The sequence below is a fragment of the Aegilops tauschii genome, chromosome 6 (assembly GCF_002575655.3).
Source record: "Aegilops tauschii subsp. strangulata cultivar AL8/78 chromosome 6, Aet v6.0, whole genome shotgun sequence".
Classification (NCBI taxonomy): Eukaryota; Viridiplantae; Streptophyta; class Magnoliopsida; order Poales; family Poaceae; genus Aegilops; species Aegilops tauschii.
The window spans coordinates 18543385-18570578 of record NC_053040.3 but is presented as its reverse complement, the minus strand read 5'-3'; the positions used below and the strand labels follow the sequence as shown (position 1 = coordinate 18570578).

At 45.9% G+C, this 27194-nt stretch overlaps 1 protein-coding gene across 1 annotated transcript; it reads left to right on the top strand.

The window, feature by feature from the left end:
* The first annotated feature begins 3450 nt into the window (after positions 1 to 3450).
* Positions 3451 to 27194, top strand: LOC109764118 (uncharacterized). Its single transcript, XM_020322966.3, has 6 exons — positions 3451 to 3732; positions 4470 to 4660; positions 4789 to 5044; positions 12780 to 13002; positions 24574 to 24694; positions 25773 to 27194. The coding sequence occupies exons 2-6, from the start codon at positions 4496 to 4498 to the stop codon at positions 27192 to 27194; spliced, it is 2187 nt and encodes a 728-aa protein (XP_020178555.1). The 5' UTR covers positions 3451 to 3732; positions 4470 to 4495.

Sequence of the window (27194 nt, the reverse complement as noted above, 5' to 3'; positions counted from 1 at the left end):
AAGGTCCGGTGACGCTAGGGTTGTAGAGATATATGTATGCGGAAACCCGAAAGTTGTTCGGAGTCCCGGATGAGATCCCGGACGTCACGAGAGGTTCCGGAATGGTCCGGAGGTGAAGAATTATATATAGGAAGTCCAGTTTTGGCCACCGGGAAAGTTTCGGGGGTTATCGGTATTGCACCGGGACCACCGGAAGGGTCCCGGGGGTCCACCGGGTGGGGCCACCTGTCCCGGAGGGCCCCGTGGGCTGAAAGTGGAGGGGAACCAGCCCCTAATGGGCTGGGGCGCCACCTTGGGCCTCCCCCCATGCGCCTAGGGTTGGGAACCCTAGGGGGGGGGGTCCCCCTTGCCTTGGGGGGCAAGGCAACCCCTTCCCCCCTTGGCCGCCGCCCCCCCTTGGAGATCCCATCTCCTAGGGCTGCGCACCCCCCTTGGGGGCCTATATAAAGGGGGGGAGGGAGGGCAGCATACTACAGCCTTTGGCGCCTCCCTCCTCCCCTGCAACACCTCTCTCTCTCTCGTGCAGAAGCTCGGCGAAGCCCTGCCGGAGAGCCGCTACATCCACCACCACGCCGTCGTGCTGTTGGATCTCCATCAACCTCTCCTCCCCCCTTGCTGGATCAAGAAAGGAGGAGACGTCGCTGCACCGTACGTGTGTTGAACGCGGAGGTGCCGTACGTTCGGCACTCGGTCATCGGTGATTTGGATCACGGCGAGTACGACTCCGTCATCCACGTTCATTGGAACGCTTCCGCTCACGATCTACAACGGTATGTAGATGCACTCCCTTCCCTCGTTGCTAGTAGACTCCATAGATGCATCTTGGTGAGCGTAGGAAAATTTTAAAATTATGCTACGATTCCCAACAGGTGGAAGCAGCGGGGATCTCGGCAGGGCTTCGCCAAGCTCAGCGAGAGGGAGAGGTGTTACGGGGGGAGAGGGAGGCACCATGGGCTTGGGTGCGCAGTCCTCCCTCCCCCGCTTTATATAGGGGCCCTGAGGGGGGCGCCGGCCCCTGGAGATACCATCTCAAGGGGGGGGGGCGGCGGCCAAGGGGGGGACTTGCCCCCCAAGTCAGGTGGGGCGCCCCCACCCCCAGGGTTTCCAACCCTAGGCGCAGGGGGAGGCCCATGGGGGGCGCACCAGCTCACCAGGGGCTGGTTCCCTTCCCACTTCAGCCCATGGGGCCCTCCGGGATAGGTGGCCCCACCCGGTGGACCCCCGGGACCCTTCCGGTGGTCCCGGTACAATACCGGTGACCCCCGAAACTTTCCCGGTGGCCGAAACTGGACTTCCTATATATAAATCTTTACCTCCGGACCATTCCGGAACTCCTCGTGATGTCCGGGATCTCATCTGGGACTCCAAAAAACTTTCGGGTTACCGCATACTAATATCTCTACAACCCTAGCGTCACCGAACCTTAAGTGTGTAGACCCTACGGGTTCGGGAGACACGCAGACATGACCGAGACGACTCTCCTGTCAATAACCAACGGCGGGATCTGGATACCCATGTTGGCTCCCACATGCTCCTCGATGATCTCATCGGATGAACCACGATGTCGAGGATTCAAGTAATCCCGTATACAATTCCCTTTGTCAATCGGTACGTTACTTGCCCGAGATTCGATCGTCGGTATCCCAATACCTCGTTCAATCTCGTTACTGGCAATTCACTTTACTCGTTCCGTAATGCATGATCCCGTGACTAACTACTTAGTCACATTGAGCTCATTATGATGATGCAATACCGAGTGGGCCCAGAGATACCTCTCCGTCATACGGAGTGACAAATCCCAGTCTCGATCTGTGCCAACCCAACAGACACTTTCGGAGATACCTGTAGTGCACCTTTATGGCCACCCAGTTACGTTGTGACGTTTGGTACACCCAAAGCATTCCTACGGTATCCTGGAGTTGCACGATCTCATGGTCTAAGGAAATGATACTTGACATTAGAAAAGCTTTAGCAAACGAACTGCACGATCTAGTGCTATGCTTAGGATTGGGTCTTGTCCATCACATCATTCTCCTAATGATGTGATCCCGTTATCAATGACATCCAATGTCCATGGTCAGGAAACCGTAACCATCTATTGATCGGCGAGCTAGTCAACTAGAGGCTCACTAGGGACATGTTATGGTCTATGTGTTCACACATGTATTACGATTTCCAGATAACACAATTATAGCATGAACAATAGACAATTATCATGAACAAGGAAATATAATAATAACCATTTTATTATTGCCTCTAGGGCATATTTCCAACAACGGCATCCCTTTCCTGCGCACCCGGTCGACGCGTGTGGAGCAGAGAGACGTGTGGAGCTCATCGGCGGGGTTGCCGTTCACGGCGGCGGAGGTGTTCTACAACAGTCATCACATCGACGCACTAGTAGAAAAAGGGTCTAATATGAAACCCATTAGTCCCGGTTTGGTATTGAACCGGCACTAATGTGACCATTAATGCCGGTTCCAACGGCCAGGCGAGCGGCGCTCATTAGTACCGGTTCGTGGCGAACCTTTAGTACCGGTTCGTGCCACGAACCGGTACTAAAGAGGTGGTGGCCTTTAGTAGGGGTTGGTGGCTCCAACCGGTACTAAAGGGGGGAGGGGTCTTTAGTACCGGTTGGAGCCACCAAGGTGGTGGCCTTTAGTACGGGTTGGTGGCTCCAACCGGTACTAAAGACCCCCCTTTAGTACCGGTTGGAGCCACCAACCGGTACTAAAGGTGGTGCGCTGCCACCCGCAGTGACAATGTTTAGTCCCACCTCGCTAGTTGAGAGGAGCTCGCACCGGTTTATAAGCCCCGCCGCGGCTACCGTGTCGAGCTCCTCTCTAAGCAGGCCTTTGTGGGCCTATTGCAAGTCTTCTGCCCTGTGGGGCCTACTGGGCCGTACGGGCCTGCATCCTGGCCCAACTAGAGATTGGGTTTCTAGTCGTATGCAGGCCGTGCCGGCCCAGTAGGCTGGCTGTTTTTGCTTTATTTCAAAAATAAAAATAAAAAAAATCCTTACCAACCGGGACTAAAGGTCCCCCGGACCACGGCGCGCCTCGTGCCACGTGGTGGGCCTTTAGTCCCGGTTCGTGTTAAACCGGGACTAAAGGGGGGACCTTTAGTCCCCACTCTTTAGTACCGGTTCCAGAATCGGTACTAAAGGTCCTTACGAACCGGTACTAAAAGTCGTTTTTCTACTAGTGACGGTTGCCATCCGTTGCTGCCGGCGGCGAGGCTCGCGCTCACCGTGGAAGGGTTAAGAAAACGACGTGTCGGCTGAAGATAGGAGGATGCGGTCAACTGGTGTGGAGGCTGCAATTACAATCCTCTGCAGTTTATCGCTGCAAGGTAGTAATTATTAACAACTTACAAGTTACAACTACTACTGTGTACTGTATATTTTAGAGCATGTGATTACGGACGGAGAACGTGGCCGATATAGTTTCTTTATAATGACGAGACCAAGTTAATCGCAGCATTAGTTCAGTGGAACCAATGAACCATCATCATGTATAATTGCAGCTCAACTTGCTCTACTACACCAAACACTAATCTGGCTGGAGGACATCTACGCTCTAGCCACCATCGAAGCGTTGACATTGTGGCCTGGGTTGTCGTCGTCTTCCTCAAAGCTCAGGAGCGCCGTGGTGATCCAGATCTCGCCCATCTCTGCTCACGGCCAGCGGGTTCTACAGGACTAGCTACTTAACTGTACTTCACTGCTCGTTGGTATGTACCACATGTGGCTTCTTCTCTCTCTCTCTCTCTCTCTCTCTCTCTCTCTCTCTCTCTCTCTCTCTCTCTCTCTCTCTCTCTCTCTCTCTCTCTCTCTCTCTCTCTCTCTCTCTCTCTCTCTCTCTCTCTCTCTTTATTAGTTTCAGAGCTGGATGGCCTCTATCGACACCATGCTGCATACATAGTATTTTGATTTCATCTTAATTAAGTTTGTCCTGCCTCCTTTTTGTTCCTAATTTCTTGTCGCGTGTGCTAGACTGCTAGTATAGTAGCCCAAAAGGACAACTAGTCCAGATCAAATCGGGCTAGCTATATAAGAATCTGTTATTGTCGCTGAATGGTGTGCACTTTCAAACTGCTAACTTCTTACCGCTAAAAAAAAGTCATGTTAATCAGACAAGAATATTGCCGGTCTCAACTGTAGATCTATGATCTTTGTATTTCATATTCTCGTCATCAAATTGTCAACTTGATCGATCTGTATTATGCTAACTATTTAAAATCAAACAAACTGTTCACGAGTTGGGGACTTGTATCCTCAAGCTATTACGATTCAAACATGCGAGTTTGCAAAATAGTTGTCGTTTATAATACTTGAGTAATTCACTAGCTAATGTGGAGATGCACACATATGCGTGATCATCCTTTCTCCATTATGTTTTCATGGTTACTTATGGAATGGGGTATATGGTGGACTTAAAGCAATGTTATATGTTGCTCTTGTTTTGAAGGTGCTGCACCGTGGTGTTGATTGTGAATGGATAGCGACATTAGCATCAGACACAAAGTTGACCTGGAGCGCATGCTGCTTGATGGAAGTACAGAGCCAACACGCCTGGCGTTATCACTTCTAGAAGACATCACAAATGGTTTCTCTGATGATCAGGAAATTGGCAGTGGTGGGTTTGCGGTAGTTTATAAGGTGTGAATTATTTCTACTAAGCTTTCTCATTCCTGATCAACTCACAGTGATCTAAAAGATGAACAACATGTGCACATCACAATTACACCACCACACGTGTGCAGGCAACTAATGCATGTTGTGACTAGGGAATGGTGGGAAAAGGGATGGTCGCTGTTAAGAAGCTGTCCAAAACATTTGGTGTGCATGAGAATAAATTCTATAAAGAGGTTGAGTGCCTAATGAAGGTCAAGCACAAAAACATAGTGCGTTTCCTGGGATATTGTTCCGACACGCAAGGGAGAGCTGCAAATTGCGAAGGGAAATTTGTCATGGCAGAGCTGCGAAATTGGTTGCTATGTTTTGAGTATGTAGTGAACGGAAGCCTCGATAAGTATGTTTCTGGTAATGATCGTAATGTCTATTCCTATATTTATTTTCTTAGCAAATGTGATTACAGTCCCAGAGTCCAACGCAAAGCAATACATCTATTTGAAATGAGAAATTTCAAAGTGCCCTTGAACTATTTTTAACCATCTATTCCTTTTGATCCAACGGCCAGTCAAAGATTGTGATGTTGTATTTACTTGACGTCAGTATATTGCATGGCTCCCAGTTATATTCATACGTAAAATATTTTTTATTCATTTCCCACTAGTAGAAAAAGAGGCTTCCATACGCCCCCATTAGTCCCCAAAATAATCGAACCGCGACAAAAGGGGTCTTTAGTCGCGGTTCGGGAGGAGACCCGCGACCAACTATCTGGGACCCGCGACCAACTATCTGGGCCCAGCGCGCTCGGTCGACAGCTGGCGGACGGGAGGGGCTTTAGTCCCGGTTGGCCTGGCCAACCGCGACTAAAGGCCTGGCCAACCGCGACTAAAGGTCCCCGAAGGCCTTTAGTCGCGGTTGGCCAGGCCAACCGGGACTAAAGGCCCATCCAGCTGGCGGACGGGAGGGGCTTCCCCGAAGGCCTTTAGTCGCGGTTGGCCAGGCCAACCGGGACTAAAGGCCCATCCCTATATATAGGACTCAGCTCACTTCACTTCACTTCACTCAGCTCACTGCTTCACAATATTCAGAAGGGGGTGGTGGGTTTGCTTTTGGTTCCTCCTATGCACACAAGGTGTTCGATGAAATGCCCGAGAGCCTGAAACAAACATGATATGAAGTGTCCGAGCCACACTTGAGCTTTCTCATTTATTTTTCCTCCGCGATCGCGGTTAGCAACTTGAACCTTTCATGTGTCATTGATAAAATATGCATGTGTGTAGTTCATTGTTTAATTTGTATTATTTCTAGCTAGTTAGTTTAACAAATGCATGATGGTTAATTATATACTTTATATAATAATAATGCAGATGAATCGGCAATGGATGTACGGTCCCCGACTCTCCGGCGAGTTCACTACGGGTTTGAAAGATTTCCTCGTAGTGGCAAATGCGAACAAGAAGCGAGGTTTTATTATCTGTCCATGTGCTGTCTGTAAGAATCAGAAGGGTTCCTCCTCCTCAAGAGAGGTTCACATGCACCTGCTTCGGCGCGGTTTCATGCGAAGCTATAATATTTGGACCAAGCATGGAGAAAGAGGGGTTAGAATGGAAGAAGATGAAGAAGGGGATGATATCGATGACAACTATCATGATCATTTCGGTGATACTTTCATGGAGGATGATGCTGAAGGTGGGGTAGGGTTAGGTGAAGGTGAAGAAGAGGCACATGATGAGCCCGCTGATGATCTTGGTCAGACCATTGCTGATGCACGGAGACGCTGCGAAACTGACAAGGATAGGGAGAATTTGGATCGCATGTTAGAGGATCACAAAAAGTCGTTGTATCCAGGATGCGATAATAGTCTGAAAAAGCTGGGCTGCACACTGGATTTGCTAAAATGGAAGGCACAGGAAGGTGTAGGTGACTCATCATTTGAAAATTTGTTGAAAATGTTGAAGAATATGTTTCCGAAGAATAACGAGTTGCCCGCCAGTACGTATGAAGCAAAGAAGGTTGTCTGCCCCCTAGGTTTAGAGGTTCTGAAGATACATGCATGCATTAACGACTGCATCCTCTACCGTAGTGAATACGAGAATTTGAATGAATGCCCTGTATGCACTGCATTGCGTTATAAGATCAGAGGCGATGACCCTGGTGACGATGCTGAGGGCGAGAAAACCCAGGAAGAGGGTTCCCGCCAAGGTGATGTGGTATGCTCCTATAATACCACGGTTGAAACGTCTGTTCAGGAACGAAAAGCATGCCAAGTCGTTGCGATGGCACAAAGAGGACCGTAAGTCCGACGGGGAGTTGAGGCACACCGCTGATGGAACGCAATGGAGAAAGATCGACAGAGTGTTCAAAGATTTTGTAGCTGACGCAAGGAACATAAGATTTGGTCTAAGTACTGATGGCATGAATCCTTTTGGCGAGCAGAGCTCCAGCCATAGCACCTGGCCCGTGACTCTATGCATCTACAACCTTCCTCCTTGGTTGTGCATGAAGCGGAAGTTCATTATGATGCCAGTGCTCATCCAAGGCCCTAAGCAACCCGGCAACGACATCGATGTGTACCTAAGGCCATTAGTTGAAGAACTCTTACAGTTGTGGGCCAGACCTGGTGTACGTGTCTGGGATGAGCACAAAGGAGAGGAATTTGACCTACGAGCGTTGCTTTTTGTAACCATCAACGATTGACCTGCTCTCAGTAACCTTTCGGGACAGACAAATAAGGGATACAATGCATGCACGCACTGCTTACATGAGACTGAAAGTGTACGTTTCGTTAATTGTAAGAAGAACTTGTACCTGGGTCATCGTCGATTTCTTCCCCGAAATCATAACGTAAGAAAGAAAGGCAAGCATTTCAACGGCAAGGCAGATCACCGGCCGAAGCCTGCGGAACGTACTGGTGCTGAGATATTTGATATGGTCAAGGATTTGAAAGTCATCTTTGGAAAGGGTCCTGGCGGACAATCAGTTCCGCGGGGAGTTGACGGGCACGCACCCATGTGGAAGAAGAAATCTATATTTTGGGAGCTAGAATATTGGAAAGTCCTAGATGTCCGCTCTGCAATCGACGTGATGCATGTTACGAAGAATATTTGCGTGAACCTGCTAAGCTTCTTGGGCGTGTATGAGAAGACAAATGATACAAAGGAAGCACGGCAGGACCAGCAACTTTTGAAAGACCCAGATGACCGGCATCCGGAATGGTTTCAAGGTCGTGCCAGCTACGCTCTTACCAAAGAAGAGAAGGTCATTTTTTTTGAATGCCTGAGCAGTATGAAGGTCCCGTCTGGCTTCTCGTCGAATATAAAGGGAATAATAAACATGGCGGAGAAAAAGTTCCAAAACCTGAAGTCTCATGACTGCCACGTGATTATGACGCAATTGCTTCCGATTGCTTTGAGGGGGCTCCTACCGGAAAATGTTCGAGTAGCCATTGTGAAGCTATGTGCATTCCTCAATGCAATCTCTCAGAAGGTAATCAATCCAGAAGATCTACCACGGTTACAGAAAGATGTGGTCCAATGCCTTGTCAGTTTCGAGTTGGTGTTCCCACCATCCTTCTTCGATATTATGACGCACCTCCTGCTCCACCTAGTCGAAGAGATTTCCATTCTCGGTCCTATATTTCTATACAATATGTTCCCCTTTGAGAGGTTCATGGGAGTACTAAAGAAATATGTTCGTAACCGTGCTAGGCCAGAAGGAAGCATCGTCAAGGGCTATGGAAATGAGGAGGTAATTGAGTTTTGTATTGACTATGTTCCTGACCTTAAGCCGATTGGTATTCCTCAATCGCGGCACGAGGGAAGACTAAGTGGAAAAGGCACGATCGGAAGGAAATCAACGATATGTATGGACGGTCATTCTATGAGTGAAGCACACCACACAGTTCTGCAAAATTCCAGCTTGGTGGCTCCGTTCTTCGAGCAGCACAAGAATATTTTACGCTCGGACAACCCGGGGAAGCCTGAATCCTGGATTAGAAAGGCCCACATGGAGACTTTCGGCAGTTGGTTGCGAAAACATTTAATGAATGACAATGATGTTGGAGATCAGCTGTACATGTTGGCCAAGAAACCATCTTCGACTATAACGATTTTCCAAGGGTACGAGATAAATGGGAATACATTTTACACCATCGCCCAAGATAAAAAGAGCACCAACCAAAACAGTGGTGTCCGCTTTGATGCAGCAACCGAGAATGGGCGAAAGGTCACATATTATGGTTACATAGAGGAGATATGGGAACTTGACTATGGACCCTCCTTTAAGGTCCCTTTGTTCCGGTGCAAATGGTTCAAGCTAACAGGAGGTGGGGTAAAGATGGACGAGCAATACGGAATGACAATGGTGGATTTCAACAATCTTGGTTACCTTGACGAACCATTCGTCCTTGCCAAAGATGTCGCTCAGGTTTTTTATTTGAAGGACATGAGTAGCAAACCGAGGAAACGGAAAGATAAGAAAACGATCAGTACATCATGCGATGATCCAAAGCGCCACATTGTTCTTTCAGGGAAAAGAAACATCGTGGGAGTGGAGGACAAGACAGACATGTCAGAAGATTATAATATGTTTGGTGAAATTCCGCCCTTCAAAGTGAACACTGACCCAAGCATTAAGTTAAATGATGAGGATGCTCCATGGATACGGCACAATCGTAAGCAAGCAGGGACACAAGGGAAGAATTGATGTGTAATAATTTATTGTACCAAACTTTGTATTTGGTCGATGAACTGAATGATGTATCAAACCTTTTGTCAAACCTTCAAGGGATCGATGAACTGAATTTTTTGATATATTATTTGTATTTTTAAGATTTTAAAATGAATTAGTTTTATTTTTCTGATTTTTTTGATATATAATTGTATTTTTAAGATTTTAAAATGAATTAGTTTTATTTTTCTGATTTTTTTGATATATTATTTGTATTTTTAAGATTTTAAAATGAATTAGTTTTATTTTTATGATTTTTTTGATATATAATTGTATTTTTAAGATTTTAAAATCATTGAAAGCTAAAAGAATGTGATCTGCATTATCCCGTGGGGAACGTTTCCACGAAGGTAGCTAGCGGCAGTGCTTTACCCTGTACACCTGGAGCACTCCACCACAACAACCCCATTGCATATGGCTATGCTCGTGTCACGGTGGAAGACATAGTCCAAGGGTTTGAGGACCTGGAGATTGACAAACCTACACCCGAAGGGGAGAGAAGACTTGGAGATGTCAAGCGCCAGATCATTCTATGGAAAAAGAAGTACATAGTGTTTCCAGGCGACGCGCCCAGGCTAGCAAGTCCACCCCCCTCCGATGGTGGTGGTGGTGGCGGTGGTGGCGGTGGTGGTGGTCGTGGTGGTTCACCTACACCTCCTTCACGCCATTCGACGCCGTCCCCCGATCCACAACCTCCAGCGGGTACGACACCCCCCAATCCTCCTCCGATGGGTACGACGCCCCCCAATCCACCTCCGGCGAAGAAGCAGAAGCAGGCGGACAGCAAGGAAACCCGCTCCTGGACTATTAACCCGGACCCTTATGTACCTAAGACCACAAGGGTACCGGAGCCATCACTGAAGCCTCTCCTCCCAAGGCTTGGGGAACTTAGTGAAGCTGAAACCAAATTGGCCGCGTCTACTGATTATGAGAAATGGAAGGCGGATATGAAGGCGATAAAAGAGCCTGAGCCCAAGCAAGTATTCACTGAGAAGCAAAAGAAGTGGGCTAAGGATTTTTTGACGACACCGTCCCAAGCCGAGCTGAATATGCCTGACGACTATGGACATGAACTTCGTAGGCAAGCAAAAATATTGAAGGAGGAGAAAGAAGAAAGTAAAAAAGCGGGAAACAAGTTGACCAGCTCGGGATGCAGAAGAAACAATCGATGCCCCCGCTCATAGTGAAAGCCGGTCCGGAAGAGGACCCCGAGATCATAGCAGCTGCGGCAGCACTTGGATTGACTGTAGCGAGTGCCATGAAACAAGTGTCCGAGATGGGTTTGACTCTTCGTGCCTTCTTAGGCCTTGAGGATGCGCCAGTATGTGAGATAGCATTACAATATGTGCGGAATGGGCCTCTCGTCGAGCCTGCGCGGGAGAAGAGTCTACCGCCACAAATGCGAAATCTGCTACGTTGGTACAAGCAATTCATAACATGGGCCGACAAAGAATATATTTATGCGGATGTTACAGAGGAGCATCACACCAAACGGTACTCTGTACAAGTTCATATGAGTGAATTGTTCCAGCTGTTCAATCTGCGCAACCTCGACAAATCTATGCTGAGTTGCTACGTTCTGAAAGTGATTTATTTCTACCTCATCTCGTTCTTCATAGCCTGCACTATATATATATATATATATATATATATATATATATATATATATATATATATATATATATATATATTGTCCTAACTATATTGTTGCGTACGCTATTATGCAGATTGAAGATTTGGGAATGCAAAATAAGAAACATCCATGATGTTGGGTTCATTGACCCACATATCGTTAATGGACATGTGTTACAATATCACCCCGAAGACGTGGAGAAAGACTTGTACAAGTTTCTTAGAAAGCATCAACTCAAAAGTCATATTCTATTTCCTTACCATTTTGGGTGAGTGTTCCTCTCTTGTGCCCATTCTCTTTTGTTTACTCCATGCATGGTATGTCTAATCGATGAGTTATGCATGACTGTGCATGTAACGTGTCCGCAGGTTCCACTGGATTCTGCTAAATATTGAACTTCACACCTCCAGAGTTCTAATCATGGACTCTATGGATTCGGATCCAAAGCGTTGGGCCGACATGAGAAAAATGCTGCAAAAGTAATTATTTTCAATCATTTGAGCTCTATATCGATCGGTCTCTTTCGTTCATTTCCTAATATCAAGTAACTAATAACTCCCTTGTTCATTTAATTTTCTTTGCCCTGTAGGGTTTGGAGACGGTTCTCAGAAGAAATTGTCGGTGAATTCAAACATGAGCTAGATTTTAGAAGGTTAGTTAATGTGGATAAGCAGCCACCGGGGACCAATCTATGTGGATACTATGTTTGTGAGAACATCCGGAGACTAACCTCTGAGCGGAAGGCATCGGATAGCGTGCGGAAGGCGACGGATAACTTGCGGAGGAGGCTTAGTCCAGAAGCTCGCTTCCGACCAATTCAAGATGAATTAGCAGGATTTTTCTTGAGGGAAGTCAGCAATCCTAAAGGAGAACACTATACCGAGGACGCAGACATTTATATGCATACCCGAGATTGAAACTTGTTCGAAGTTGTATATGGTCCTCCATCCTAATTGTGTATGGAAACTTGTTCGAAGTTGTATATGGTCACCCGAGATTGAATATATATTATATATTCCTCTTGAATTCTTCTTGTTTGAAATTTCATATGCATGTATATAGTATCGTAGAATATGTGTACTGAAACTTCATCAAAATTAAAACAAAACACAAAATAAAATATAAAAGAAATAAAACACTACAAATTAAAAAGAAACCAGGTTTAGGGGGGCTAAAACCCTAAACCTGTGGACGAGGCCTTTAGTCCCGGTTAGCCACGAGAACCGGGACTAAAGGTCCTCCGCCCCGACGGACCCCTGGCGGGCACGTGGACGGGCCTTTAGTCCCGGTCAGCCACGAGAACCGGGACTAAAGCCTTTACTAAAGCCTTTAGTCGCGGTTCGTAAGAGGCGCGACTAAAGGGGGGGGGGTCTTTAGTCGCGCATATTTAGTCCCGGTTGCACAGCCGGGACTAAAGGCCTTTGCGAACCGGGACTAAAGGGCTTTTTTCTACCAGTGTCCATATTCAGTAAACATCGGGAAATTACATCTGGTAGGACAATTATCTGTTGGTATTCACTCTGTTTTCATTCTTATTATAGACTAGAATTCACTAGAAAAATACCCTGCTCTACCAGGTTACTTGCACGAGCATAAATTTGGCTCCATCTATTTCAACAACAAACGGCTTAATGAGTTTTATTCACTATTCCTGGCTCCTTAAGAATAAGTTAGAACATCTTAAAAGAAAACTCATTCAAAATGCTTTGCATGATTAGGAATTTGTAGATTTACATTACATTAGCAACATCTAAGGGGCGAAATATGAAAACCTTTGCTCTGCAGATGCATCTCATGGACTTGAATGGAGGGAGCGCTACGATATTATCAAGGGAATATGTGAGGGCTTACTTCATCTTCATGAGGAACGCATTCTCCACTTAGACCTGAAGCCTGGTAATATATTGGTAGATGATCACATGGTACCCAAAATTGCTGATTTTGGTCTATCAAGGTGCCTTGATAAAGAGCGAACCCGGGCTTCTACTTTAAACCCATGTGGATCAATGTAAGCCAGTCTGTTGAAAGGCCTTCACTAGTGCAGAACCGGGCTTTAGCGCCGGATCGTAAGGGCCTTTAGTGCCGGTTCTGCAACCGGCACTAAAGAGTGGAGACTAAAGGCCCCCCCTTTACTACCGGTTCGGCACGAACCGGCGCTAAAGTGCCACCACGTGGCACGAGCCAGGCCCGGGTGCTGGTAGACCATTAGTACCGGTTGGTAGCACCAACCGGTACTAAATGTTTGGGGGGGGTTTGGTTTTAATTTTTATTTTTCCATTAATTTTGTGTTTTCCATTTAATTCTTTTTTGTTTGCTGGTATTTTACGATACTACATATTATACACGTTATGCATATATATAAATAGATTTTCTCGTAGAACCGATCATATATATATATAATCGAATGTCTCACAATCACCATTAATTATTCACACATACACATGTATATATATACAATTTCTCCTACATGTTGCCTTGGTGCCTTCGGAGCACGATGACAAGTGGTTCATGGGGCGGTAGCGGGTAATAGTATTCTCCTTTGGAATCTATGACCTGGTCGAGCAAAAATCCCGCTATTTCCTCTTGAAGTGCTCGTATGCGCTTCTCTGGTAGGAGCTGGTCCCGCACCTCTTTGAACTGTTAAGAAGGAGATCAGTATGCATGTGTATTAGTTGTGTGACTAGATATCGACAATCATGTAAGATTTGTGAATAGTGTTCTGGCAAACGTACCCAGTCCTGTCTATCAGATCTGCTCCTTTCGGACGCCATCATGCGAATGTTCTCGCAAACGTAGTATGCACACACTTCAGTCCCGGCGCTTGCTTCAGGGCCTTTACGAGAATAGAATTTAATCAGATAATAATTAATCAAGCATGTTAATTAATTAATGGTATTGAAACAAGAATTAAAGAGATGGTAGCTAGCTAGCTAGTACTACTTAATTACTTACCTTGGGTCGATACCAACATAGCCTTTGTCGCCATTTTCCTGGAGTCACCTTGATGTACTTTGCCCAAGCCCTGCCCGCCGGCAAAGAAAATTAATAAAGGGGTTATTAAAAATAGTTCATATCAGGAAATGACGAACTAAATAGGCCGAGATATAGTTAATAATGATTGAAATTACTTGTTGACTATCCCCTTCACGATGCTGTAGTCACTATCTTTTTGAAGTAGTGAGTCCAGTACTTCAACTTTTCCTTCGTCAACTTTATGTCTAACAAGATCCAGTGGAAGCTGCATGCGCATACGTTTGCATGTATAAATTAAGCGGGCATGTGCATAACACTAATCAACTATAACCCTAAACCCTATACACTTATTAACATTTAGCTAGTAAGCAAAAACAGAATTTGTAGTACAAGACAGTGTGACTCACTCGAAGTTGTAAGGAAGTAGTATATCTTCATTGCTATTGAGGCGCTTCAAGAACTCTAGCATGTTTTTCTCTACATCTTGTCTACATCATTCCAATTTCCATGTGTATTCATTAACGGTATTTGGGTCAATGAACCCAATGCCATAGCGTCCAGCTTTTTTCATTTCATACATCTTCATCCTGCATAATACCACAGAAAAGAATATATAGTGAGGATATATAATTACAGGTAATTAATGATCAATCAATGAGCACTAGAGCTAGCTTGAGACTTAAATTGCAGAAAGAAATCACTTACAGACAATAGCAACTGACGATAGATTTGTCGAGTGCATCTTGATTGAATAACTGAAATAGTTCTGAATACTCAATGGACAGAGCTTTCTTATTGAAGTAATGATCTTCCTCGACTTGCACCATGAGGGACTCTCGATTGGAAATCTTGGTAATTTTCATGTACCAATCATGCAATTCATACATTCTCGTTGGGAGGTTCTTGACCTCCTCGGGCTCGACCAAAGGTTGGCCCCGGACATATTTCCGTTTTATTTCCTCCTCTCTAAGCGGAGACATGGGCTCGATATCGAGGAGTTGTCCAACAGTGATCTTGAGCATTTCAGCCTGCATTATATGCTCCTCGGTTATTACCACATCGCCCAGCTCGGAAACGTACACGGTTTGCCCACAATAATATTGGGCGCGCGTACTCTCATGTGTTATTGGCACAACAAGCGGGGGGGGGGGGGGGGTCGATTGCGCCGCCTGTTCTCCCAGCTGGGGAACGGTTTTCCTGCATTTTTTGACAGCTGCTTGTTGGCTCGAGCTCGAGCTCGCTTCTTTCTGTAGTCGTGCTCGATGTGCCTTCCTGATTTGGCGCTCATAGTCTGAGTCAACAGGCTTGGGAGCTGGTGGTCTAGCCATACGAATGAAGTGGTCAATCTTTTCCTCAGGCACTTTCTCCCTCGGTGGCGTTGCCGGTTTCGGTCCAAAATGAGCGTCCACTTCGGCCCACACTATTGCATCGTTTTGCTCCTCGGTCATGTCGTAAGGCCTCTGAGGAAGAAGAGCGAGGCTGCTTGGACCATATTTATATCGCTTGTCTCCGCCTGTACTTCCTGTACTACCTCGACTCGTACCGCTACGCGCCATAGCTGCGGCGTGTCTCTTCTGTGATTGCTTAGGCAGCGGAGACGGCTGACGTGGCTTAGTTGGAGCAGGAGGAGTGGCCTGACGCTGTGCCGGACTTGAAGTAGGAGGTGTGGCCTGACACGGTGTCGGACTTGAAGCAGGAGGTGTGGCCTGACGCTGTGCCGGACTTGAAGCAGGAGGTGTGGCCTGACACGGTGTCGGACTTGAAACAGGAGGAGTGGCCTGACGCTGTGCCGGACTTGAAGCAGGAGTTTGCTCACGCGTTCGTGGACTTGGAGGAGCTGGAGTCTGCTGACACGGTGGCGGACTTCGAGGAGGAGTCGACAGACGCGGTGTCGGTGGACTTCGAAAGATGATGCAATCCTTTCTCCATAGGATGATACGATGTATGGCCTCTCCCAGTGTGTGCTCGTCGTCACCTCTAGGAATGTCAAGCTCTAGCCCCGAATATGGGTCCACCTGTTGGGGATCGTAGCAGAATTTTAAAATTTCCTACGCATCACCAAGATCCATTTATGGAGTATACTAGCAACGAGGGGAAAGGAGTGCATCTACATACCCTTGTAGATCGCGAGCGGAAGCGTTCAAGTGAACGGGGATGATGGAGTCGTACTCGCCGTGATCCAAATCACCGATGACCGAGTGCCGAACGGACGGCACCTCCGCGTTCAACACACGTACGAAGCAGCAACGTCTCCTCCTTCTTGATCCAGCAAGGGGGAAGGAGAGGTTGATGGAGATCCAGCAGCACGACGACGTGGTGGTGGAAGTAGCGGGGATCCCGGCAGGGCTTCGCCAAGCGCAAGCGGGGAGGAGAGGTGTTGCAGGGGGAGAGGGAGGCGCCAGGGGCTGTGGTGCTGCTGCCCTCCCTTCCCCCCACTATTTATAGGGGCCCTGGGGGGCGCCGCCCCCTGGAAATCTCATCTGAGGGGGGCGGCGGCCAAGGGGGGTGGCTTGCCCCCCAAGCCAAGTGGGGCGCCCCCACCCCTAGGGTTTCCAACCCTAGGCGCAGGGGGAGGCCCAAGGGGGGCGGCGCCCCAGCCCACTAAGGGCTGGTTCCCTTCCCACTTCAGCCCATGGGGCCCTCTGGGATAGGTGGCCCCACCCGGTGGACCCCCGGGACCCTTCCGGTGGTCCCGGTACAATACCGATAACCCCCGAAACTTTCCCGGTGGCCGAAACTGGACTTCCTATATATAATTCTTCACCTCCGGACCATTCCGGAACTCCTCGTGACGTCCGGGATCTCATCCGGGACTCCGAACAACTTTCGGGTTTCCGCATACTAATATCTCTACAACCCTAGCGTCACCGAACCTTAAGTGTGTAGACCCTACGGGTTCGGGAGACATGCAGACATGACCGAGACGCCTCTCCGGTCAATAACCAACAGTGGGATCTGGATACCCATGTTGGCTCCTACATGTTCCACGATGATCTCATCGGATGAACCACGATGTCGAGGATTCAATCAATCCCGTATACAATTCCCTTTGTCAATCGGTACGTTACTTGCCCGAGATTCGATCGTCGGTATCCCAATACCTTGTTCAATCTCGTTACCGGCAAGTCACTTTACTCGTACCGTAATGCATGATCCCGTGGCTAACTCCTTAGTCACATTGAGCTCATTATGATGATGCATTACCGAGTGGGCCCAGAGATACCTCTCCGTCATACGGAGTGACAAATCCCAGTCTCGATCCGAAAGAGCAGCGTCCTTGACTTTCTGCACATATGCATCAGTGAAATAATCTGGTAGGGTGAAATGTTCCATCAGAGATTCCCAAAGCTTTTGTTTTGCTCTGTCGTCGACCCAAGTAACATCTGGGCGTTTAGTTTTTGGCTCTTTCCATTCTTGAATGGAGATCGGGAGTTGGTCCTTCACAAGAACTCCGCACTAACGAACGAACTTGTTCGCAATGTTCTTAGGCGTGAGGGGTTCGCCACTAGCTTTTATTTAACTAATACAGAAGAAATATAAAATAATTTAGTATTCAAATTACAATGCATGGATGCAATCAATAAGGAAAAACTGAATCATATAGTACATAATATGCATCGTCTCGAATAATATATAATCTCGAATACATCGTCTCGAATAATATATAATCTCGAATACATCACTGGCTAGGTAGCTAATAAAGATCGAATGCTATAGAAGAATCTAGGCCACTCGCGGTTCCTGGGGCGCGGGTGGTGGACACCCAAAGACAAGGAACCATCACAGGATCATATCTCCGGTCATCTGCCCAAAGAACTTGCCAGGTATTGGAGAACCTGACGTCCATAGCAGCCATGTAGCGATGGACGTGCTCGTCCTCCTCCCTAACACGACGACGCACCACCTCCGGCGGGGCCGGCTCCCTCTGCACCGAATGTGGCCCACGCGAACGCCACCAAAGGAGATCAGGGTCGACGACGGGACCCGAGGCCGGGTTCCTCACCAAGCGGCGCGCCCCTCCAGGTAGCACCTCCCAGTGCCAGCCCGGCGGAGCCCAATCCCGGACATGGGTCAGCCGAACGTCGTCGCGAACGGGTCGACGGCGAGGATGCGAGCCGTGCATCGTCGAGAACAAATACTATATGCCCGCAAAAAGTAACATTTTTTAAATGATTGGATTGTGATAACTAAAATTCTATATGCAAATTCTAACAATTTGACATTAATCCAATTCATCTAACTAAAACTAATTCTAAAATTTCTAACATTTCTATATATATATAACTAACATTTCTAATATTTCTATAACTAAAAAACAGAAAAATTCCTAACATTTCTATAAATATTTCTATAACTTAAAAACAGAAAAATTTATAACATTTCTATATAACTAACATTTCTAATATTTCTATAACTAAAAAGCGGAAAAATTCTAACATTTCTATAAATATTTCTATAACTAAAAAACAGAAAAATCTCTATAACTAAAAAATAAAAAACAATATGTGTGTGTGTGTGGACATGGCGGCCGGGGCAGGAGCTCACCGGCGAGGCAAGGCGACGGGGGGCGGCGACAGGGACGGCGACGGGCGGCGACGACGGGGATGGGGACGGGGCGGTGACGATGGGGACAGGGACGGGCCGGGCGGGGACGACGGGACGACGGGGCGGGGCGCGATGATGACGGGGACGGGGACGGCCGGCGATGGGGACGGCTGGGGACGGGGCGGCGACGGGGGCATCGACGAGGGGTGGCGACGGGGGCGGCAGGCGACGGGGCAGAGGAGAAGAAGCAGACGAGAAACTGAATTTTTTGAAGTGTTTTCTTATATAGGATGGGCCTTTAGTACCGGTTGGAGCGACCAACCGGTACTAAAGGTCAATTTTGGCCAGGCCAAGCGGCGGGAAGCGCCCACCTTTAGTACCGGGTGGTGGCTCCAACCGGTACTAAAGACCCACCCATTAATACCGGTTTGAGCCACCACCCGGTACTAAAGGTGATGCGCTGGCGCAGGTGCGGTGCGTCATGTTTAGTCCCACCTCGCTAGCCGAGGGGCGTCCGCACTGGTTTATAAGCCCCAGTGCGGTAGCTCTCTCGAGCTCCTCTCCAAAGCAGGCCTACTGGTCCTAAATGTTCTGTGCTACCCTGTGGGCCTACTGGGCCTCTGCGGGCCTGCATCCTGGCCCAACAACATGTTGGGTTTCTAGTCGTATGCAGGCCGCTGTGGCGCAGTAGGCGGGCTTTTTTATTTTCTTATTTTTTTGCTTTATTTATTTTTGTTTTATTTATTTTTGAGTTGTTTTTTGCTGTATTTAGAGTTTCTTTGTGAATATTTTTGCTTTAGGTACAAAAAATTACAAACTTTCTATTAGTGCCGGTAGTTTACAAATTTGAATAGTTTACATTTTGAATTATTTGAAATTTGTGTGAATCACTAGTTTGTGAATAACTTAACTTTGAAAATAGATTTTTCAGTGATTCTTTTTTCTTATGTTTAATATTAGTGTGTTTTATCATTATATTCAATTTGGTAATGCTTAGGTTATTTAGAAAATGAAATGCCTTTGTAACGGATGAGTTTTCGTCCGAAACCCTGATACTTCGAAAGAGATTGTCCATTTTGTACACGAAGTGCATCCAGTTTTTGCGGTAACCCTCTCTACTTTTTTGCACATGCTATGTGGGTGAAATTATGATACCATGCCAACTTTCAACCTTTTCTGAGTTCATTTGAAATGCTTTTCAATTTCAGGGTCATTTAGTTGAAAAAATCACTAAATGCATGAAAGAATTTGTTTGCACGTAAAATTTCTTCGCGTTTCAAATGCCAAAACACATAACTACCCTAACTATTACAGAGATTCCCTCCTGGGTGTGAAACACAGAAGAAAGTGATGATAGTGAAGCCGATCACATCCCAGATCTTTGGGTGTGAAACTTTTTCTTCGCGTGTGTCCCTTTGCGCCGTAGCCATGGAAAATCTTCATCATTTAACTGGATGTTCGGGTCAATATTCACTATGAATGGAGCAATTTCATCAAACTTTTCATAATCTTCTGACATGTCTGTCTTGTCATCCACTCCCACGATGTTTCTCTTCCCAGAAAGAACTATGTGGCGCTTTGGCTCATCGTATGATGCATTCGCTTCCTTATCTTTTCTTTTTCTCGGCTTGGTAGACATGTCCTTCACATAGAAAACCTGTGCCACATCATTGGCTAGGATGAATGGTTCGTCTGCATACGCAAGATTGTTGAGATCCACTGTTGTCATTCCGTACTGCGGGTCTTCCGTTACCCCGCCTCGTGTCATATTGACCCATTTGCACCGAAACAAAGGGACCTTCAAACCACGTCCATAGTCAAGTTCCCATATGTCCTCTATGTAACCATAATATGTTTCCTTTCCCGTCTTGGTTGTTGCATCAAAGCGGACACCACTGTTTTGGTTGGTTCTTTTCTTATCTTGGGCGATCGTGTAAAATGTATTACCATTTATCTCGTACCCTTTGAAAGTCATTATATTCGAAGATGGTAACTGGGACAGCGAGTACAGGTCATCTTCAATAGAGGCGTCATGCATGGTACGTGTCTGCAACCAGCCGGCGAAACTCCTGGTTTGTTCACGTGTAATCTAGTCATCAGACCGCTCCGGGTGTTTGAAGCGTAGAAAATTATTGTGTTCGTCCATATACGGAGCCACCAAGGCGGAATTCTGTAGAACTGTGTAGTGTGCTTCAGTGAGAGAATGTCTGTCCATACATATTTTTGGATTCCCTCCTAGCGTGCCTTTTCCATCCAGTCTGCCCTTATGCCGCGATTCAGGAACACCAATCGGCTTAAGGTCAGGAATAAAGTCAATACAAAACTCAATGACCTCCTCATTTTCATGGCCCTTGGAGATGCTTCTTTCTGGCCTAGCACGGTTATGAACATATTTCTTTAAGACTCCCATGAACCTCTCAAAGGGGAACATATTGTGTAGAAATACATGACCCAAAACGTTAATCTCTTCGCATAGGTGAACTAGGACGTGCGTCATGATGTTGAAGAAGGATGGTGGGAACACCAACTCGAAACTGACAAGACATTGCACCAAATCATTCTCTAACCTTGGTATGATTTCTGGATCGATTACCTTCTGAGAGATTGCATTGAGGAATGCACATAGCTTCACAATGGCTAATCGAACGTTATCCGGTAGGAGCCCCCTCAATGCAACCGGAAGCAGTTGCGTCATAATCATGTGGCAGTCATGAGACTTTAGGTTCTGAAACTTTTTCTCTGCCATGTTTATTATTCCCTTTATATTCGACGAGAAGCCAGACGGTACCTTAATACTGAGCAGGCATTCAAAGAAGATTTCCTTCTTTTCTTTGGTAAGAGCATAGCTGGCATGACCCTGATGTATGCCGTCTTTTCCATGCATACGTTGCTGGTCCTCCCGTGCCTCAGGTCTATCTTTTGTCTTCCCATACACGCCCAAGAAGCCAAGCAGGGTCACGCAAAGATTCTTCGTCACGTGCATCACGTCGATTGCAGAGCGGACCTCTAGGTCTTTCCAATAGGGCAGGTCCCAAAATATAGATTTCTTCTTCCACATGGGTGCGCGTCCGTCAGCGTCATTCAGAACAGGTTGTCCGCCATGACCCTTTCCAAAGACTACCTTCAAATCCTTGACCATATCATGTACATCAGCACCAGTACGGTGGCGAGGCTTCATCCGGTGATCCGCCTCACCTTTGAAATGCTTGCCTTTCTTTCTTACGGGATGCCTGCTCGGAAGAAATCGACGATGTCCTAGGTACACATTCTTCCTACAATTGTCCAAATATATACTGTCGGTATCATCCAAACAGTGCGTGCATGCGCGGTATCCCTTGTTTGCCTGTCTTGAAAGGTTACTGAGAGCGGGCCAATCATTGATGGTCACGAACGGCAAGGCCTTTAGGTCAAATTCTTCCCCCATGTGCTCATCCCACGCACGTACACCTGTTCCATTCCACAGCTGTAAGAGTTCTTCGACTAATGGCCTTAGGTACAGATCAATGTCGTTGCCGGGTTGTTTAGGGCCTTGGATGAGCACTGGCATCATAATGAACTTCCGCTTCATGCACAACCAAGGAGGAAGGTTATACAAACATAGAGTCACAGGCCAGGTGCTATGGTTGCTGCTCTGCTCCCCAAAAGGATTAATGCCATCTGCGCTTAGACCAAATCATATGTTCCTTGCGTCATCTGCAAACTCCTTCCCGTACTTTCTCTCGATTTTTCTCCACTGCGACCTGTCAGCGGGTACTCTCAACTTTCCGTCTTTCTTACGGTCTTCTCTATGCCATCGCATCGCCTTGGCATGCTCTTTGTTTTGGAACAAACGTTTCAACCGTGGTATTATAGGAGCATACCACATCACCTTGGCAGGAATCTTCTTCCTGGGGCGCTCGCCCTCGGCATCACCAGGGTCATCGCGCCTGATCTTATAGCGCAATGCACCGCATACGGGGCAAGCGTTCAAATCCTCGTACTCACCGCGGTAGAGGATGCAGTCATTAGGGCATGCATGTATCTTCTGCACCTCTAACCCTAGAGGGCAGACAGCCTTCTTTGCTTCATACGTACTCTCGGACAATTCGTTGTCCTTTGGAAGCATATTCTTTATCATTACCAGCAACTTTCCAAATCCCTTGTCAGATACACCATTCTCTGCCTTCCATTGCAGCAATTCCAGTGTGGTGCCCAACTTTTTCTTGTCAGCTTCGCAATTCGGGTACAACAATTTCTTGTGATCCTCTAACATGCGCTGCAACTTCTTCTTCTCCAAATCACTTGCGCAGTTTCTCTTTGCATCGGCAATGGCCCGACCTAGATCATCAACGGGCTCATCTGATGCCTCTTCTTCAGCTTCTTCCCGCATTGCCGGCTCAGCTTCTTCCCCCATTGTTGTATCATCGTATTCAGGGAACCCATGGCCAGGATAGCTGTCGTCATCCTCTTCTTCTTCATTGTCTTCCATCATAACCCCTCTTTCTCCGTGCTTGGTCCAAACATTATAGTGGGGCATGAAACCAGACTTAAACAGGTGGACATGAATGGTTCTTGACGTAGAGTAATTGTGATCATTCTTACAGACTAAACATGGACAAGGCATAGAACCATCCGCCCGCTTGTTTACCTCAGCCGCAAGCAGAAAAGTTTGCACGCCATTAATGAACTCGGGAGAGCATCGGTCATCGTACATCCATTGTCGGCTTATCTTCATTACACAACACCGAAAAGACCAAATTAATACAAGTTCATACATAAAGTTCATACAAAACTTAAATGCAACAAACAAATAACTCTCTAACTAAAGAATTTAAATGCAACAACAAATGCGATCAAGATCGCAACTAAGGTAACAATTGATCCAACAGCATAATGATATCAAGCCTCACTATCAATGGCATATTTTCTAATCTTTCTAATCTTCAAGCGCATTTTCTCCATCTTGATCTTGTGATCATCGACGACATCGGCAACATGCAACTCCAATTCCATCTTCTCCCCCTCAATTCTTTTCAATTTTTCTTTCAAATACTCGTTTTCTCTTTCAACTAAATTTAACCTCTCGACAATAGGGTCGGTTGGAATTTCCGGTTCACAAACCTCCTAGACAAAAATATCTATGTCAACTTGATGGGCATAATTTGTCATAAACACGAAATGCAACAACTAGTTTTAAAAGAGAATATACCACATCCAAATCATAACAAGGAAGAGGGCCGACGGGGATGGATATCAAAACCATGGCACTATGTATAACAAACAACGTACGGGTAAGATAATTATACGAGTAACTATATATCCAAATCACACAAACATCAATTTGGTAATGTAAAACATTCATGAACAAGAGGCTCACCACAAGGTGGTGCCAGCGACGGAACGGTGCGGGCGATCGACTGTGGTTACGACGGAGATTTAGAAGGCACTAAGTAAACCACACCTACATATGCAAACTAAGTGTTATTTTTGACCTCAAATTGCATATAAATCAAATACTAGCACATATATTTCCTCCCAAATTACTAAACTCATAAATTAATCACTATACAAAGCATTGCAAAAGCTAATCTAGCAATGAGAGATGAAAGGACAAAGTTGCTAACCTTTGTGATCATTTGAATGGATGGGGGCCTTCAAATCTTGACAAATTTTGGGCAAAATGTGTGATGAGCTCGAGAGGAAGAGGGGAAGAACAGAGAGGAGAGGGGAAAGGGGAAGAATAGAGCGAGCTCGGGTGGATGACCTTTAGCACCGGTTCGTGCCACGAACCGGTACTAAAGGTGCTGGAGGGGCCCCGGAGTGATAACATCCTGCCACCACTCACTTTAGTACCGGTCCGTGGCATGAACCAGTGCTAAAGGTCGGCCACGAACCAGTACTAATGAAAGCGGCCGGCTAGCGGTTGGAACCGGCACTAATGCACACATTAGTGCCGGCTCAAAAGCAAACCGGCACTAATGTGCTTGACATTTGACCCTTTTCCTACTAGTGCTTTTTGTTTGGCATGAATTTATATTTGAGTGCACATTCATTGACTATGATCTAAAAAACATTCTTGTAGGGGATATTTGGCACCAGAATCTTTCGGAGGGAAACTCACATTCGCGTCAGACATATACAGTCTTGGCGTTATCATCCTGGAAATACTGACAGGAGAGAAGGGGTATCCAGAACATGAGGATGTAAGAACCAATTAAGTGTTGGGTCCATGTTGAAGTATTCAAATAACTATATATCTTATTGAAAATGCCTAATGGAGGCTAGGCTCCAGGGAGCCTGGTATTAAAATACCGTATTTGTACATCACAAAAAATAGACAAATTTGTGAATACACCTACACATTTATACTATGTATGCGAAATTTTATAACAATATACTTTCACACGTGGTGTACAAAAAAAAAGACAACTATGTATTCAAAATGGGCTGACTTTTTTTGTTGGGCCACAATTTTGTTTCTTCCGTGTAGCTTACAAATCACAATATTTTCAAATAAAAATTCACAGATCCGTAATGAACACATACAAGTTTTCACAGAAATATTTTCGATTTTTTAAACTTTTAAATATGATTTTCTTTTTTTACTACTGGGCTTCCTGGAGCTTGTCAGCCAAAATCTGCACTCTATATCTTATACTCTAGTTTACCTTACAGAAATTGTAAAGTAAATCTCTCCAAAAGAAAAACAGAAATTGTAGAAATTTCGTCTCGGACATGCATGGTTTAGTCTAAAACATCATCTATTTTGTGGCACCCCCACCTTTAGTACCACATTGCCTGTTTAATCGACAAAAAATAAACTTGTATATAAGCCTCTTTGGCCTAAGATGTAGCACTAAAATAGCATTTGTAGCACCCCGCTTACACTTTTGTCCTTGCCAGTCCACCTAAAAGATCGAACTTCATAAGGAAATGTGGAAAAAACGGCCGCACGTGTGGCTCCCTTAGGCCTGACGTGGTCTTAAAGTAGGCTACAACTTTTTTTAATTGTGCTAGCCCATTCTTGAACTCAAGACCATTTTACATGGATACCATTTGTGTTTCATACCAACTAGCTTACTCAGGTCAATCTAAAGTGGACACATGTGAGAAATGCACTTACGTACTCTTCAGCAAATACAATGTCCAACTAACAGCATAGCTCAATTTATAATAATGGCTATATTTTTTTTCCATTAGAATTTTGAGCATGTCTCTTTCCATAGATCACTTGTCGTCATAGTTTATTTCTATGTCTAAGTCACAATTGCAATTTTGTAGGTGGTTAAGACTTGGATGAATAGGTTGGAGGGATCAGATCAATCGGAGGCACACTTGGAGCAAGTTAGAGTATGCATCAAGATAGGCATGGAATGCATTGACTCGGGCCCAAAGAAGAGACCAGTTGCACGGCATATAAATGATAGGCTTGATAAAATGGCAAGTACCATGGAAACTGGCATCAGTAGTTCATCATTTGAACAAGTTAGTTTCCTAAAGGAACAATGCTGTGAAGAGAAAGTTGCAAAGCTTTCATCTGAGTACCTTGGAAAGGACATCAAGGAACATGCTGAAACAGAAGAACTTGCAAAATATGTTGGGGCACCTAAAGAAGATCATTGGCAGCAAATTCGAGAAAAAGCTCCAGGTGATCAATGGTCATTATGGGGAGCGCAAGATACAAATCAAAATGTCATCCCACAAGGTGCGAGCATTTCTAGCTTTTGCTCTGGTTTTCTCCACAAGTTGTACAATATGGACATCTTCAACACAAAAGCACACTTGAATTATGTAAGGGACAGTGGGCTTACGTTGCAGAGAGCAAAACAACTGAGACCTTTCAAAAGGGATGAGCTCGAGCCATTTTTAAAGGATTTTTATTTCATTGGAAGAGGTGGCTTTGGAGAAGTTTACATGGGACTTGTTAATGATGTACGAGTCGTAGTAAGGAAGCTGATTAGTGGTACTATGTCGGAGAATGGGGAGCCATTTCCAAATGAAGTCGGCAACCAATGTGAACTTATTCACAGAAACATCGTTAGGCTCATAGGTTATTGCTTTGAAGTTGACACGCCAGCGCTAGTCTATGAGTATCCCTCCAGAGGTAGCCTCCATGACATTCTTCACAGCAACAGGGTGCCTCTCAACTTGGATTTGCGTTTAAGTATAGCTGCAGAATCATCAAGCGCTCTAGCTTACATGCATTCATTTGGCATGTGTAAAATCTTATTTGGTAGTTTTAAACCATCTTATATACTCTTGGATGACAACTTTATGGCTAAGGTCTCATACTTTGGCATGTCAAGCATGGCTGCGGGACACAACGGAACAATCGATGGTGAAATGGTTTATATGGATCCAGCGTATGTACAAACAGGCCTGCTAACCGGAAAAAGTGATGTCTACAGCTTTGGAGTTACCATCTTGGAGCTTGTTACTAGGAGGAAGGCCACACATTCTGACAATAACAGCTTGGTGAGGAATTTCCTTGAGAATCACAAGATGGGGAGGAAATCAACTGAGTTGTTTGATGAGGAAATTGTAGTGTCAAAAAATCCGGAGTTTATTGAGATTCTTGCAAAAATTGCTGTGGAGTGTATTAACCTCTATCCGGACGAAAGACCGACAATGGAAGATGTTGCAGACCGTCTTTCCGCACTGAATGATTACCGTAGACAAGGTGTGAGCTTGCATTCTTTATAG